The sequence below is a fragment of the Haemaphysalis longicornis genome, unplaced genomic scaffold, assembly GCF_048455015.1.
Source record: "Haemaphysalis longicornis isolate Haplotype H1 unplaced genomic scaffold, Haemaphysalis longicornis Haplotype H1 scaffold_7, whole genome shotgun sequence".
NCBI lineage: Eukaryota > Metazoa > Arthropoda > Arachnida > Ixodida > Ixodidae > Haemaphysalis > Haemaphysalis longicornis.
This window is the reverse complement of record NW_027526422.1, coordinates 136,144,582-136,160,971: the sequence shown is the minus strand read 5'-3', so window position 1 is coordinate 136,160,971 and position 16,390 is coordinate 136,144,582. Positions and strand designations below refer to the sequence as shown.

At 46.0% G+C, this 16,390-nt stretch overlaps 1 protein-coding gene across 1 annotated transcript in view; it reads right to left on the bottom strand.

The window, feature by feature from the left end:
* LOC144146557 (uncharacterized) overlaps positions 1-14,403 on the bottom strand; it is a 30,202-nt gene extending 15,799 nt beyond the window's left edge. The window contains exons 1-2 of the mRNA XM_077678501.1: positions 14,313-14,403; positions 11,650-12,457 (exon numbers count right to left, since the gene is read on the bottom strand). Of these exons, the coding sequence (XP_077534627.1) occupies positions 11,650-12,457; positions 14,313-14,315 (811 nt within the window). The 5' untranslated portion in view covers positions 14,316-14,403. The remainder of the gene's footprint in view (positions 1-11,649; positions 12,458-14,312) is intronic.
* Between the last annotated feature and the right edge of the window lie 1,987 nt (positions 14,404-16,390).

The following is a 16,390-nucleotide window of genomic DNA, read 5'->3' as shown; positions in this document are numbered from 1 at the left end:
GTCTCATTGTGTTTGGGAACCATTTCGGAACCATTTATCTCTAACCTCGTGTTATCCCTGTGAAGCGTCCTGAATACAGTGCTTAGACAAGCTCTGTACAGATTCGCGGTATGGTATCTCCCCGTCATACTCTCTTTCGGATCGGTCGTACTTCCTTACGTAATATGCTGCCCGTACATCTTTTATATATTCCATCTAGTAGTGTAATGTAGGTCGACTATATTCCCTGGCCTTTAAATGCTTCCAGCACTACTGCAGTGCTTACTAAATCAAATGGTTTTTCGTAGTATATAAATGCCATGTGAAAGGGTTTATTACCCCCTGCGGTTTTTTGCATTACTTGATTCTCCGCATTGATGTGAACCATTAGTGAGTATGCTTTCCTAAACCTAAGCTGCACTCTATGTTGTTGGCAAGGTAGGCTGCCCCCTATTTGGTTAACTATTACTTTGGTAAACAGCTTGTATACAACTGAGAGTAGGCTGATGTGTGTGTAGTTCTTGAGGTCTTTGGTGACCCAGTTCTTGCGAATAACAATTATTTTGACGTTGGTACAGGCTATGGGCACGTTTGTAGTCCTTGAGCATTCGGAAAATAGTGCAGGAACTTTTAGAGTTTAATATCACCTTTCTCTTTCGAAGAATCCACGGTTGTGTGGTCGTCACCTCAAGCTTTTCCTCTTTTCATGCCCATGAGAGCTTTTTCTACATCGTCTGTGGTTACTAGAGGGACATCACCAGCTACGCTTTTACGCTTAGTAGTTTTTCCTGGTCTAACGTCGCTGGCGTATAGCCCGGTGTAAACTTGTTCAGGTACTTTCATTATCTCGTGTATGCCGTGTGTATTGTTACCCTGCTCGTCTCTGAGTTGGTACATTCTGTCCTGCCAATCGCCAGTTTCCGCTTTGTTTCCTTCAAGCTGCCTTATCGCTTCAACGCTTCTTCCATTGTTGCCGCTCACTGTGCGCCCAAATGTCGTTCGTTTTACTTCTGTTAATTTTGAGAGCTCAGATAATTCCATTCGATCCTGGCGTACTCAACACTTGAACTCTGACCCTGGAAATGTTTAACACGAGAACTGTATCTAAGGAAGTGAGTCCAGACGTGTTGTTCAAAGAATTATATAGCATTAAATGGATATATTAGGCCCTAGTGAGGGTAGCAGGACTGGTGAAACCTATACAGTGCTGAAAAATGGACACGTCCAATGTTGCAGTGGTCTAGTGGACAGAAGAGAACGTGCAGTGGGCTTTCTCGTCAATAAAAGCATAGCTAGGAACATACACGAATATACTATAGTATTATCAAAGGGTATCCGGTCTTGTAATTAGACTTATGAAGAGGTGCAAATACAAGGGGCACACGGCTACGCCCCCACATCCAGCCATGGCGACCAGCTAGTTGAACGTTTCTATGAAGCTGTGGAGTCGGCAATGGCTAAACTACAGACACATAGAGTAGTTAATGGAGACTTCAATGCTAAAGTTTGCAAGAAGCAGGCGGAAGACAAGGCAGTTGGAAAATACGGTCTGGGTGTTAGGAAAAACAGAGGGGGCTTAATAGAACGTAATAATCTACGCATCATGAATACCTTCTTCCGCAAACTCCAGCGGACGTGAAGGAGCACAAAGGCGGAGCATAGAACTGAAATACCCTTCATACTAAGCGATGGCCCTGGCGTCGCGCAGAATGTGGAAGGGCTCGTTAGGGTGAAGTGTAGAGACCACTGGATTGTAACATCTCGAATTAAGCAAGACTTGAGGAGAAACCGTACCAAGCTAGTACCAAAGAAGCTATCAGTAAACTAAGAATGGGCTATTAGTAAGACGGAAAGTTGAGAATTCAGGATCGCGCAGCAGAACCAATATTGACCTCCAACCGAGGAAGCACAGTTTACGACACAGGAAGCGAGCGATAATCCTACACGCATTATCACGGAATGTGCAATAGAAGTCGGAGGTAAGACCGCTAGACAGGATACTGGTAAACGTTCCCAGGAGGTGAGAGATCTAAATAGGAAATGGCGTCATCACAGTCTTCACCCCAGCTTACAGAATAAAACTAGCGGAGCTTTAGAAGTTAATCAATAAGCGTAAGACAGCTGACATACAGAAGTATAATTTGGAGAGGATCGAATACGCTGTAAAGAACGGAGGTAGCGTGAAAGCAGTGAAGAGGCGTCTTGGCGTGGGGAAAAATCAGATGTATGCACTTAAAGACAAGCAAGACAGTGTCATCACAAATAGGGATTACATAGTCACAGTGGCCGAGGAGTTTTATAGGGATCTGTACAGTAGCCAGGACATCCAGGATAAAGCCGAACGAGAAAGTAGCTCCGAAAAGAGAGACATCCCACCAGTAACGACAGAAGAAGAAAAGAAGGCTTTGAAAAAATAGCAAGGGGGCAAACCACCTGTTGAGGAACCGATAACAGCAGACCACATGAAGCATACGTTTAGAAGTTGTGGGTTCGAACTAGTAGATAACCAATTGTAAGATTAAGTAATCCATTATAAGAGGGGCGCATACTGCGCATGCACCCCCAGCGCCGAACTGTTGGAAATCTCTTGTCGTTCTGTTCGAGTGGTGCTGTTTTCTATATTCCAATTTTGCTGTGATATGGAAACTCCTGTGTCGTTTGCAATGTTTAAAGACGGGATTTCCAGGCATCATTGTCCTTTGCTCGGTGCGGTTCCAGTGTTTCGGAACGGTTTCGGAAAAGTTTCAGTTGTCGTGTTGTCGCACTACAGTGTTCTGGATCCCATTTTTAACGTTCCCCTTTTTCAAATGAATGCCCGAATAAAATCGTCGCTGCTGGCAATCCAACAACAAAGCGATGCGAGACAGAAAGAAATTAAGTGATTTCACACCAATGATTATGAATCACAATCAAGAAACAAATTACACATTCCAGTGCTTTCAAGTGTGTTGCACAGAATTGAATGAAATGTACGCAAGAAGGAAGGAAGAAGAAAGGACAGAAAGGCCGGGAGGTTAAGCATGTGTACTGCGCGGTTTGCTACCCTGCTCTGTGGGAGTGGGGCTCAGGGATAAAAGAGAGGGCGGGAAAAGTGCAAGAGGTAGGAGTGGGAAGGCGCGCACTCTAGTCCCGTTTCGGGCACTTTAGTCTTTCATGCAAGATTGTTTAGCTCAGGAAACGTAGAAGGGCTTTCGTCGCCAACTGTGGAGTCAATGGTAGGGACCGATGACTTAGGATATTCTCTACTGCAAATGGCCGATTGTCCAATCGGCTGAGCCCCGTGGCAGCAGGCTTCTCTTCGACGAGTATTCGGGGAAGCGACACAGCACATGCTCTATAGTCTCTTCCGCCCCACAGGCGTCCCAGTGGGCGCTGCTGGCATATCCCGATGAGGAAGGAGTAGGCTTTCGTGAAGGCCACTTCCAACTACAGTCAGCAAAGTAAAGTCCAGTGGCGTTCAGACAGCCCATACGTAAGACGGCGACAAAGAAGAGGATCTTGAATATACACACGGGAATTCGAGAAGCCCGGTGTGTTCCATTGCTGCATGGTAATACGCAGAAGGTTTCTGGTGCATTGTGGTATGCCGCGCGCTGTACGGCTTCCTCTAGTTTATTCTAATTTATTCGACAATGGCATGTAGAGCGAGAAGAAAAAGCACGCTATGGTCGTATATCAGACAACTTGAATGCAGCTGTAATAAGAAAAAAAAGATTTTAGTAGAATCCGAGCGACCAGTTTTAAATGGAATTTTTTCAGGCGTTTACCTGACGTCCTTTAAAGGGGTACTGACACGAACTTGGAAGGCGAGATAACTTCCGAGACAAATTGGTGTGAACACACATACATCATCTCCAAAATATCAGCGGCGAATACAGCCTAGAACATATTTAAAATCAATGTTAAAGTGTGTGAAACGCAACCGAGCAGCCAGCAGAGGACGACGCGCAATCGACATCCCGTGGATATTTTGTAAATAAACAACATCCAAACACGTCACTAGTTGTGTTTGCCGCTTCCGCACTGCCGGAGTTTTTTGCCCGCTCGCTCGGCTCGTCGCTCCAATCGGAGGGCGGAGCCTCTGCTCTCGAGAACAAATCGGCTCATCGGGCTGCTGGAGGCGACCAAAGTTCGACGGCGATTTCAGGCACTCTATTTTTATTACTTTTTATTTACATTGGACGAGAAAACGCACCGGAGACACGAAAAGCACACTGAGCGAGCCGCGAAGTGGCGCAGTACTTCGCAGATAGATAGAGTGATAGCTTGTTACCGCTGCACGAAATTGTACCCAATTGCCAACCATGACATCTTATATGAGAAAGGGGTCAATGATGCGATGGCGGGTTGCATTAAAAATTGTCATCTGCGCCGCTAACGAGAGCGGCAATCGAATATCCGCCGCAGTGCTAAGCCGAACACATCTGTAGGCGGACCTGTAGGCAGGCCGGCCGGCCGGCTGCTCCCAGCGCGCGTCTTGCCACCCACTGTCTCGAGCGTCGCGCGTCGTTCTTTAGCCGCGGTAGCATTTGCACTCGCAGCGCCTGCGTCACGTCCACGGTCACTGCTTAATTAAGCGGCTCACGAGATCAGTACGTGGGGGCATTCGCAGAAACTGCCGGCGATGCGGATTCGTCAGTGCTACGGCAGCTCTGCTCTGTGATATCCCTCCGCTGGTCACGTGGTCAGCTTTGTTCACACAAAATCCATCCTTTCACGGCACCCGCTGAAACCGAAACTGCGACTGCCGCATTGAAATAGCCTCTAATTAAACAACTGTCGCACGCTTAAGCAAATCAGGTTTCTACAGGTGGTAAGTAGGTCACTAGCTACTTATTGCAACAAAAAAAAACAAGATGCAAAATTTTTCCGTCAGTGCCCCTTTAGGTGATTCAATAATACATTGCAAAATAATTTGGAAAGATGTTTTAGAATACTCATTTAAACCGAATTCAGATCGTCTAGAAAAAGGTTAGCCCGCCTGATATTGGTAAAAGTAAAAGACGTCTCCACAACAGTTAAGGTATTTTCTGAGTCGTTTTGCAGCTGTTTTTTTAAAGCAAAGCTTTCTACCTCTCGCAGAGAATGGTTTTGTCACGACGTGCGCTACAAGAACCTACCAACGCGGCTGTAGATGGGGAGGGCGCTTTTCACTGGCGGATGACAGTGCAGATGGCGCCGGGAATTGGCGCTATTACCAGCATTCCCCGTGCTGACCACGGTGGCGCATCGCGGGACGATTCCTTCGGCTTTGTGGTCTACTTTAGGTACGGTTGTTTTGGGCCTGCTTTGGCGCAGCTTGGCGTCTATTGCGCTTCCTTCGCATGGCATGATTAACTTGTTCGACAGCACCTCCTGAGTAACCCGGACCCGATAGAATTAAGTGGTCGTGCGGCAAAGATGCGTTTAGAATTGGTTTGCAGGGCGGGAAAACAAAATGTTGAAACCACGTACAGATAGATGTCTTGCCACTAGAGAAGCGCTGTGTTTTGCGCACTGCTTGCCACGAAAGGGACCTTGTTTTCTAAATTGGCGAATACCAATTTGGTTGTTTTCAGAGGTATTACAAAATACGAAAGAAACAAATGGTTTGGATAAAGAGCGATTACAAAAGTTTCCTAATCTTTGTGACACTTCTCAAACTTACTAAAATGACTTCTTTAAATTGCTATCAATGGGAATCACTATGCTCGCATGACAAATTGTTTCAGTGTCTGCGCATGGGTCGCGTGGTGATGTAGCCCCGAGCCAGTGCATCAGGATGGCTAGGTTAAGCTGTCTCACCCTTCTAAAGACGCTCCTCTTCGTGATCTTTCTGCCGACGCATGGCCTGGCTACGGCGGCGGCGTCCACAGCTCTAGCCCGGCCGTGGCCGACGATGCTGCCTTCGGGACGCCGCGCCCGCAAGTTCCAAGTAACGGCTGGCAGAATCTCTCGTTTCAATTTTTGTAGAGCAACGTGTGTGAATTCAAGTGACGTCGCATGGGCAGTTGTTGTGCATGTCGTATCAGCTTTGCTTTCCACTCACCTTCCCGGCGTGGATTGGAGCCATTTGTTTTTGCCTGGGATATACGCAGCATGTACGTTTTTATGTCTTTTGCGCTACCTGCGCTGTCGCTACTGCCTTTTCCAAAGTTTCTTATTGACTTTCTCGGATTTGCTTCTCATCAACTTTTGCGTTAAGGCTTTTTTTTTTTTAATTTATAACAGCATGACGTGAGGTTCAGGGAAAGTGCTTTAGTTATATACGAACGGACGCAATGTGAAAGACCTGCGGGGTACGTTTTTGCGCCAGCGCAGAGTACGGGTCATCATCATCACCGCGTCGACGGATGTGATTACTACGTCGAAAATACTACGTCGAAAATAAAAAGATACTACGTCGAAAATAAAAAAACATTGACACATAAACGTTAGATGGCAATAAATTAACGAACACAGCGAGTAAGACAATAACACACGACGAACCCCACAGGCAACGGATGCAAGGAATAAACAACGTTATACATCCTGACAGCTTGGTTGTAATAGATATCCGGCAGTGAATTCGCAAGCCGCACCCAATGTGAGATTCGAGAGCTTTAGCTGATCGTTTTCGGCAGTCAGCTCCCTTGCCATAGCAAGCGGGAGCGCCATTGGGCATGCGTTGCAAGCTCCGGTGGAAGGTGAGTTACTCCGCTCGCCGGGCTCGCTTAGCGGACCGTGGCGGCATGTTACGCTTCCGCGCGGAATTCTAGCATGGCTGCCCCCTGCGAGGCGAACACGCTACTCCAAACTGCGTTTCTTCAGTTGAAACATGAGCTACCAAACCGCTAGGGCACTCCAAATAGGCGAAGATGCCAACACCTCAACCAGGTTTAAAACGGAAGCGGAAAACGTCGGGAAAGCGCAAACCTATTTGTATGTTGTTCTCAGAAAAACAGCAGCATTTTCTTGGCTATTCGAATGTTGAACGGCTTCTTTTAAAATGGTAGGACCATTGTATCGTGTCAGCGATTACGTTATATAAAAGAGGTAAAAAGGGCTCTAAATATTCTTGTATCCGTATGAATGAAGTTTTGGTTTACAGAAAAACAAGGCACCACCAGTCACGCGAATGATTCCCCGTTTAGGGACATACTGTTGTCGGTTAGCTAAGCCTTTCTGCTGCTGGGTGTTTTCACGAGAGATGGGGCAGGCGTGTCCGGTAGACGTCTTTGTGTTTTCGAATAGTTTACGGCTCCTTTTTTCTGCGCAGGGGAAAACACATCTGAAGCGACTTTCTGGAAAAAAAGATTCTGTTTTACAAACAAATTCCCAAAGCCGGCTAAGATCACTGGCGTGTTGATCCGCTCGCGGAAAACGTGAAAGTTCTACCGCAATTGAAGAAAAACTGCTGTGGCTGGCAACCTTGTTCCTTGTATGTGAAGGCTTTCGATGCCCCTCTAAAATGATTTAACGTATTTGTTTTTGGGTTTCAGGAAGACTTCCTTTTACTAAAAATTACCAAATTGGAAAAAAAAATAAAATGTCCCCAATTTGTTCTTTTTCTCTGCATCTAAACAAGCTAGGTAGTTTTATTTTTTACTGTCATTATTCTATGTTCGTGGCTTCTCAGTGCCAATTTTCTTTAATATGGTAAAGGCGGTTCAATTTGAAAAAAAACGCGCTGTATTGCAGCTAGGTTGCGAAATTTGGTGTATATTGAAATCCAATTAAAAAAAAAAGGCCACCTTCGATTTTTTTTTTAAATTCACAAATTAAAGCCAAGGTTGCTAACACCCATATCAAAAATAGGTTGCACTAATTTTGTTGTTTCGCCGCTACAAAGCGCCAAATATCGCCTTGTAAGCAGTATTGCGGTGACATACTCAAGTTGTTTGTAGGAAGTTTGTGAGCGAAATGTAGGGCTAGAAATGTTATTTACAGATAGAAAGTAATTGAAAGTACATTGCGGTGACCAAGATTTGTTGCAATTGGACGCGTATAGAGTACATTGTACCTAAATCTCATGTTGAAGATTCAGCTTCCTGGCACACGTTTGGTAGTGTATAAATTATCGTGTGGTCGCATGTCAATGGCGCAATTCGAGACCTCGCCTTTTTAATACGGCTGGCTCCTAAATCCTTATCGTAATACTTTAAATGATACACAACGGAGTCATGGAACTATTAAAAATGTCTTTAATGAACCACGACTGAAAAGTATCCTTCAGCTCGGACAATATGCATTTCAGTTGTCCGATCGGTACTCCCGCGCTCTCTTCAAACTTTTGGTGTAGCACGCGTCTGCAATTGTCTGTACACGAAAAATTTGAGTCCACCTGAACTAGGTTTTGACGATCTCTGTGTACCACATGCTACTGGAGTTCACTTAGCAGCGACGAGGCTGTACGTTTTGACTGCTGTTCTTTTGTGCATGAAGTAGGAGGGCAGTGTGTCTGTCCCAGTGGCTAATTGCGGGTTAGCGGTGTTGCGAATAGGGTTAGCGTCGTCGAAGTGGACCGTGGTTGATGTCTTGCCGGGGTAGTCATGATGAGAAGTTGAAGGGGAAAGAAACAAATCTTTATACGAGTATATACACTTCGCTTTCAGAGAACAGGCAGTGCGCCCTTCCGCGCAAGAGATTAAATAGGGACATTGGGTCCGTCTCCTTTCACCCTTTCTCTGAGCTGCTATTCAGGGCTGCATCAAACACACGCTCACACAGAGAAGGTATGTTTCCCTCTCGCACAGATAACTGTACGGTTGACTCGGGTGAGACAGTCTGCCTACGGTAGAAGCCACCGTTCTGTTTTCGTGGTTTGAGCCTGGGGCGATGTCAATGTTCCCCTCTCCTAATCCTAGTCGGGTGGGTCGTTGAAGACGACATCCAGAGCACCGTCAGACACGCCACAAAGGGCATGACAATGATGCGAGGCACGCTTCCGAAGATTGCCGTGCGAGGAGCAGAGCGTTGCTTTTTTCAGCAGTGTCGTTGGCCGGTTGGCACTTGGGAGGCTCCAAAGTGACTGAAAGGGTATGCTTTCAGTCACCTCGGGGCTTCTCAAGCAGCAGCATAGTTCGCCATAGTGGACACGACGGGTCGAACGTCGATGAGGGAAGGCAGATGGCAGGTTTTTGGTTGTTGACCCAAGTGAAGAAAACGGTTTTCGCAACAGCATCGCAACAGCGGCCACCAAAATGTTTTAGGTTGCAACAGTCACAGGGTGGCAGCCGTCTGGTGACCTCAAATACATGTGCGAGAATGTACACCCTATCGAACTTTTAACGATATCACGGGAGCAATGATCGGTCAGTCTGTCCACACCTTATCACTGTGTCCAGCGGTAAAAGAGCCGAGAACCATCTACGGCTAAGTGTCACCTGGTACGCTTTTCCCCCTAGAGCACCACACACCCTGATTTTATTTGCGCCGGCAACGAAGAAATCAACTTAAAAAAAAAGGATGTACCCTCGGGGATTCTTACTTATCACTTGCAAAATAACATACCAGCGCTCCAGACCACTCGGGCACAAGCCAGCGCTGTCGGTGATGGAAAAATAAGGTATATAATATGTAACCAGCATACATTATTATTTAGTTTTAGCATTTCAGTAGCTTATATGACTATTTGTTGCACAGCGCTCGTGCAGTAAGCGTCCCCAAAATTTCCACAATATCTCATGCCTACCAATTGCATTTCTTAGACGGAAAAGCGTTCGCAGTTGTGTGGTTGCGCTGCTGACCGCTGTGGTTGTTAACGCAGCGCAAAAAAGTGCTTCCTGCACCCCAGTTTTACACTTTACGGTAAAAGCTTCAGTTGATTTTATGATTTTAATTCCATAGTACCTATATTAACTTCGCTGACTCTTCTCCTGCCTTGAATTGGCATTAGATTTTCCTGCTAGCATACCAGTTAGCGAAGCGTCGCGTGTGCGCTTGTGAAGCGCTTTTGTGGAGCGACCTGGAATTGGAGCTTGATACGGTGTGCACACTAACAAATTAAATAAAGGCATATTCCTGTATTAAAAAAAACTTGTCGTGGATTAGTTTAAACTGAGCGAACGAATTGGGACGCCCCTTCGGTGGCTGGCGGACTAAGCGCTGGGCGGACTGACTCTGTCGGAAGATCTGTAAGCCGTGCATTAGCGCAGTCAAGCCAAATCATCTCCTACTGACGTCACACGAAAATGCCAGAGAAAATTGGCGAGGATACAAAGAGGAGGAAGGCAGTTTCGAAGTGATGTTTCTATAAATGAATTCCGGCAAACGCACTCAGAGTGGTCGAAACATGGCATACGGATTCCGGACTAGAATTTGCGCTAGTAATCTCGCAATATTTACAAATCACTTCAGTGTCCCCTTAACACTTCGGGATAGATTCGATCTGCACCCTACGCCATGCCCTGCTGCTGGTTCCTGCCGCCATGCAATGGGAGAGTTTACGATGGGGAATTAGTCTGCTTGTCCTATCCCTCGTTCGACTGCGTCCTTCTGTTCTCCCTATCTGCTGTGTACCGGCGTGGATGAAACCCATCGTTGTTGCCTAGTTTCAGCTGGCGGTTTAGGAGGCCTCGTGCTATGGAAACCTGCTGAAGGAGCAACTTGTCGCTATTGCTCAGTTTTGGATTGCGATGTATAAAATCTTGCAGTGTCTAACGCTTCCGATGTAGCGGCTGTGCTATTACGGACGCTTGACGCCGGCTTTTCCACTCAATGGTAATTTACAGCTTCCGCTTTAAGCACCACAAACGAAATTACCTGGTATAAAGATCTACTTAATAGGCGGCCAAGAGAATAGGATGGAAGTTGATTGCTAAGACAGTGATTGAAATTGCCCCGGGTGGTTGTTCAGCCCTTCCCTCTGGAACTAAGAATCATGAGAACTCCTGGGTTCCCAGAAACAAACATTTTGACTACACTTTACGAAATCCACATATTTAAACAAAATAAACGTGAAAACCTTACTCGTGAAGACCTTACGCTAATTCCGCAAACAAAGTTTTACAACTCTGTTTTCCGTTCAGAATTTGTGAAGGCGCTATCGTTAGCGAATTTGGACGTTAATAAAACAGCTGCCTCGAGCAGCGCTCCCCTTCAATTCTTCAACGGCCATATCACTCAACTGGTCATTCCTTTTGAAAAATACGCGTTCATTCCGAATAACAAAAAAAACAATGCAGGACAAGTGAGTTCAACAGTGTCATACTTTATTTTGGCCGCTCTTTCATCTGACCGTAACGGCAGTGGGGACGATGCTCCTGCTAAATTGTTTAAACATCCTAGTTCTTGAAGATGAGAGAGTCCGCTTTTGGGAAGCCGATTTCTGAAAAAAGGAAAAAACCACACTTATTATGAGGGTTCTTTGGACCTCTTAAAGCGCATTGACTAATTCTTCAAATGACAGCAGTATCATTTTGGACCATTATTTTCTATGCGTTAGAGCATCTGGCGTCTTTGCGCTACTATCTTTAAAACTTCACTCACCGCCTATCACAATAAATTGCGCAAAGCAACAATCACGGCCACACTTTAAGGTATAAAAATGAAATCAGAGTAGAACCCGCCGCTTTATGGCAGGCGGTTTCTACGGAACCGAACAATACGTGTCCCTATTCTTGTGGTCGTCTGTGAAAAATGAACCCCTTTCGAATCTCCCCAGTGTCATTTGTGTTAAATACAACATTAAAATAAACTAAAGATACTTACACTTCTTCTTGCGGAGGAGGGCGCTGTAGTGGAAGGGAGAGCCAAGGCCGTAGCCGTAGTTCAGGCCGTAAGTGCCCAGACCGTGGCCGAAACCGTAGTGTCCAACACCGTAGCCGTAGTGGCCAACACCATAGCCATAGACTGGGGCGGCGTGGGCAACACCGTAGGCGCCGACGACTGGGGCGGCATGGGCGAAACCGTAAGAGCCGACGACTGGGGCGGCGTGGGCAACGGTGGCCACGGCTGGAGCGTGGTGAACGGCGGTGGTGGTGGTGACAGCAGGGGCAGCAGCCACGACTGCGGCCGGGCGGGCGAAACTGGTCACGGCGGGATAAGTGGGGTAGCCAGCGGCGTAGGTGGCAACTGGGGCAGCGTGAGCGACAGCGGTCACAGCTGGAGCAGCGGTGTAGGTAGACACGGTCTTTGACACAGCTGGGGCAGCGAAGGAGTAGGCGGAAACTGGGGCAGCAGCGTAGGTGGCTACTGGGGCAGCGTGAGCGACGGTGGCCACAGCTGGGGCGTGGTGGACGGCGGTCACAGCCGGAGCCGCGGTGTAAGTGGACACGGTCTTGGAGACAGCTGGAGTGGCGACGGGGTAGCCGACGGCTGGGGCGTAGCCGTAGCCGAGGCCGAGACCAGAGTAACCGACGCCATGGGCAAGGCCATAGTGGGACAGGCCGTAGCCGGCGTAGCCGAGGCCGCCGTATCCAAGGCCATGTCCAAGGCCATAGCCGAGGCCATAGCCGGGGAATCCGGTGTAGCCACCGAGGGCGCTGGTGGCCAGGGCAAGGATGATACAGGCGCGGATCTGCACAGCAAAAGGGTAGGCAATGATTTCCACCGTCAGTTGTAGATGAACAATTTTTCAGATAAAAAGTTTGTGAGGTAATGAGTAGTTATGTGCACTTATCGATGAAATCGGCTAAGCATTAACAAAAACCAAGTAATCGTTACGGACATCGTTATGCGTCTGCCAAAACCAAAACAGGGAAATGTCAATTAAATGTTTTATGGTTTCAACTGATTAGGTTGCATTAAAATGCTTAGGGAGATTATTTTTTTCTTAAGCAGTGTCTTGAAAAGCAACGCATTCGTTTGGTTACAGAACTTATCTTCCGACGTATAGCGCACGGGAAAAGCTCTGTAGTCAAATGCCAAGCTCTTGAAGGAAACAAATCTGCCACCGCTTACACAGGTAAGGAAGTTGCTCACGGAATAATATAATTTATAGGAGTGTTAGAAATTTTATAAAAAGCAAATAAACAAATGGCATTTATACCAAACTAGTATACTTTAAAAAGTTAGATTGTGTGTAATTTTGTGATGCAGTTGAAATAACTTTTTGAACAATGATTTAAGTTAGGTGAAAACTGAAGTTGGGAAAATATGAACAAGATTAACTATTTCAACCAAAGTGATTACGTCAATTGATTTTCTGGGCTTTAACTACAGGGTCTATTTGGAAACATTTACATTTGTAGTGCGTTTGCTTGCAGTTAGCCTATTTTTTTGCCTTGCCCTACACCTATGCGCACCGTATTGTCCAATCTTGCCTTACCCTATTTTCATATTTTTTCTTCTCTTTTCAAAATATTCTACGTAGTATAGAACTCTACTTTAACCCCAATATGTTAGTTATTGATACCTTTAATCCGGGCAAGTTTTCCATTCGCCTAAAGTTATAACAGCGTTGGTTATTGTTCACCTGAGCACAGGGTAAGTGGGAATCACACTAGCGTATGCTCATGCAGTATTTCGTTCAAAGTATTTAGAACTTTGGCACCCCCGTAGCGTGACACACACAGAAATTTCCTGGTACAGGTCAGTCTTAGATCATATGAAAAATTTGCTCAAGATTTACGGGACGCGTATTTTTCGAAATGCTAAGCCCATGGCACTGTGCTAGTGATTACAAAACAACCTCCAGTACGAAAATTTTGACTTTGTTGGAATTTGACACGAGCCTGGCAAAAAAAAGTATAACAGGAATAGTTATGCGGAGACGATGAAACGCCGCTGTTTCAAAACAGTTTTATGCTGCACTCCAGAATGAGCCGAAATTTGGATTTGCGTCAAGGTGTTTTTCAGTTCAAATTTGTTTACCTAACTAACACTCGCACTGTGATAGCGTAAAGAATGCTTCAAATAAATCAGAATGCCAGGGCACAAATATTCGACTTAACAATGACACCTTTTGGGCACAAAAAATGGCAGCTGTCATGTACAACTCCTGAGCGCCCGTGTAAAACTCAGAAACAGAGTTGTATCCTAGCGCCATACCTCACGGGTACAGTGAGTGGTATCAGCCGAACATCATTAAAAAGCCGAGAAGGAAGTTCGTTTAACATTTACTTAGAATATAACGTTGAACATTGTTAATCAGATAAAGACTTCAACTGAGTGAGTAGTAGGACATCATATGATCTTCAGAGAACTTATAACTTGCATAGGCGCATTGAAGGGTGAACATTGTTCTATAAATCGTAATTTAGGAATAAACTGGCCATTGTGGCAAGCGCTCTCGTTTGTGACTGTTCTAAAAGCGGCATTTTACAAATTTCTCAGTTGAGATGTTTTGCGGCTGCGTCGCTTACGCAGTTAACACCCTTCCAGGGTTCATGGTATAGAAAGTTGTCTTGGCGAGCTTTGGTAGAAGTGCTTACCATGTTCTCTGTCAGCTGCTGTTGTTCCAACTGCTGAAGGTGCGGCGGCAAAGGCAGCTTTTTATACAAAACGGCTTATACGTGGCACTGCACAAGTTTTACAGCGAGCCGAGAAGAGAAAAGAGAAAAGGCGAAAGTGACAGAAGGAATTCGACTTTTGCCAAAAAATAAAGAAATACATGCTACAGTGGCCGGTACCACCCGGCGCTTCATCCCCATAGCAAATGAGCTTGGAATGTCAGTGGCCGCAGGGTTTTCCATCAGGAAAGAAGGCGGGCTTCACAGCGACCTTGACAGCCTCACGTGTTGCTCTGAGTACCGTCGTACCTGTTGACTTCTGATTAGATCTTACTTGGATTAAATTTTTTCATGCCGATCAATAAAACGGCTGAAAACCACACAACGCGTACGTGCCGCGATTTACGCGTACGTCTGCAATGGCACAGAATGTTATGACATCATTGGGGCCAGTAAAAGCCAGTTGTGGGAGCCAAAGGGTTAACTTCTGTTGTATAATTCCAGTAAACTGGATAGGAGTGAACGGGATGCCAACTGACGAGTACCGTAGTAAATTAAAAGAGGGACATCTGTAGAAAACGCGAAGAAAAGTTTCCTCTGGACCGGTTTTCTCCTGATGTTAATATACAGAATTTTTAACAGCAGTCAGAAACATAGGTGGTTAAAACTGAGAAAACTCGCTCAAGCTAAATCACAATTTTTTTTTTCTTCATGCTATACTTACTCAAATTCATAATCAAAAAGCTCGTCTGTACAAAATCACCCGTACCCACTCATCAAATACTCATTTGTAATCATACTCACTCGTACTCACAATCAGTATTCCTTACAAGTAGTCATACCTAACCTGTACTCACTCGTACTCAACTCATTTGTACTCACTTGTACTCAATCTGCACTCACATCCACTCGTATTAAAATGCTTCCACTAGTTCTTTGTGGCAGTCAACTATTTGCTTTCACGAGCTGCACAAGCTCTACAGGCTGGACTGAGCCAGAGCTGAAGTGCCAGAAAACGCTTCCAGCCTGTCCGAGCAGGTTCTCCTGGTTTCCTTTTCACCATTTTGTCTAACTGAAAAAGACGCAAAGCTTCTCTGGTTAGCGATTTTGAAGATCGAGAAAGAGTGGCTGCCGCGCGCGTTATGCATGCTGGCAGCCTGTGCCGCCCCTGTCTTCGAACAATTTCAACAAAGAAAGTTGAGGTAAACCACCCATGCTTGCCCGGGCTTTCACTACGGCAACCCCGTGACGTCCAATTGACGAGAGTAGCAACACCAGCTTTCCACCTCAACACCTCCTTTCATCTTCCCTTAATAAGGCACCCTGCAAAAGGCGTGAAAATTGTGCACGTACGTCGAGAATCGAGTCCGTCATAAAACGCACAAGTTTCTACTCGCGATTACAGTACTCATGCGTACTACTCGCCAGTGCATGTACTCATAGTACGAGACTCGCGAGTACTGTACGCATGAGTACAGTACTGGGGAGTGCCGCACTCAGGAGTACATGCACTGGCGAGAAGTACACATGGATACTGTCATCGCGAGTACACTCCTCTCAACTACAAACACTAACGTCTGTACTCACTCGTCATTGTACTCACTTTTTGTCAGGATCTGTACTCAGTCATCATCGTACTCAATCTTGAGTTTGAATACTACACGACGGATTTCTCTTCCCATTGAGTACAAAAGGCCTGGACACTAGACTTCTTGGCGGCACTCAATCCAAGTTCAACCGGTAAAATATGTCACGACATATGGCGCGTGAGTACTGCGACACGCAAAATTTAATTCGTTTCAGAAAACGACCATTGCCTGTACCATGGGAGGAGCCATACATGCGATGATGAGCCTGGAGGTGTTTGGCCGTTACAGGGCAGCAAAGGCCGTTGTATGGCAGAGGACGCAAAAGACTACGGTCCTCCCACGACATTTTCCGCAAGGCGAGCAGATACGCTGCAATTTTTCTTTCAGTAATGACAGCTTTGATGATGTGTTAATATGCACAGCCCCTTTATACAAGCACCCATCCGCAATTTACAAAAATATGGTGGAGTA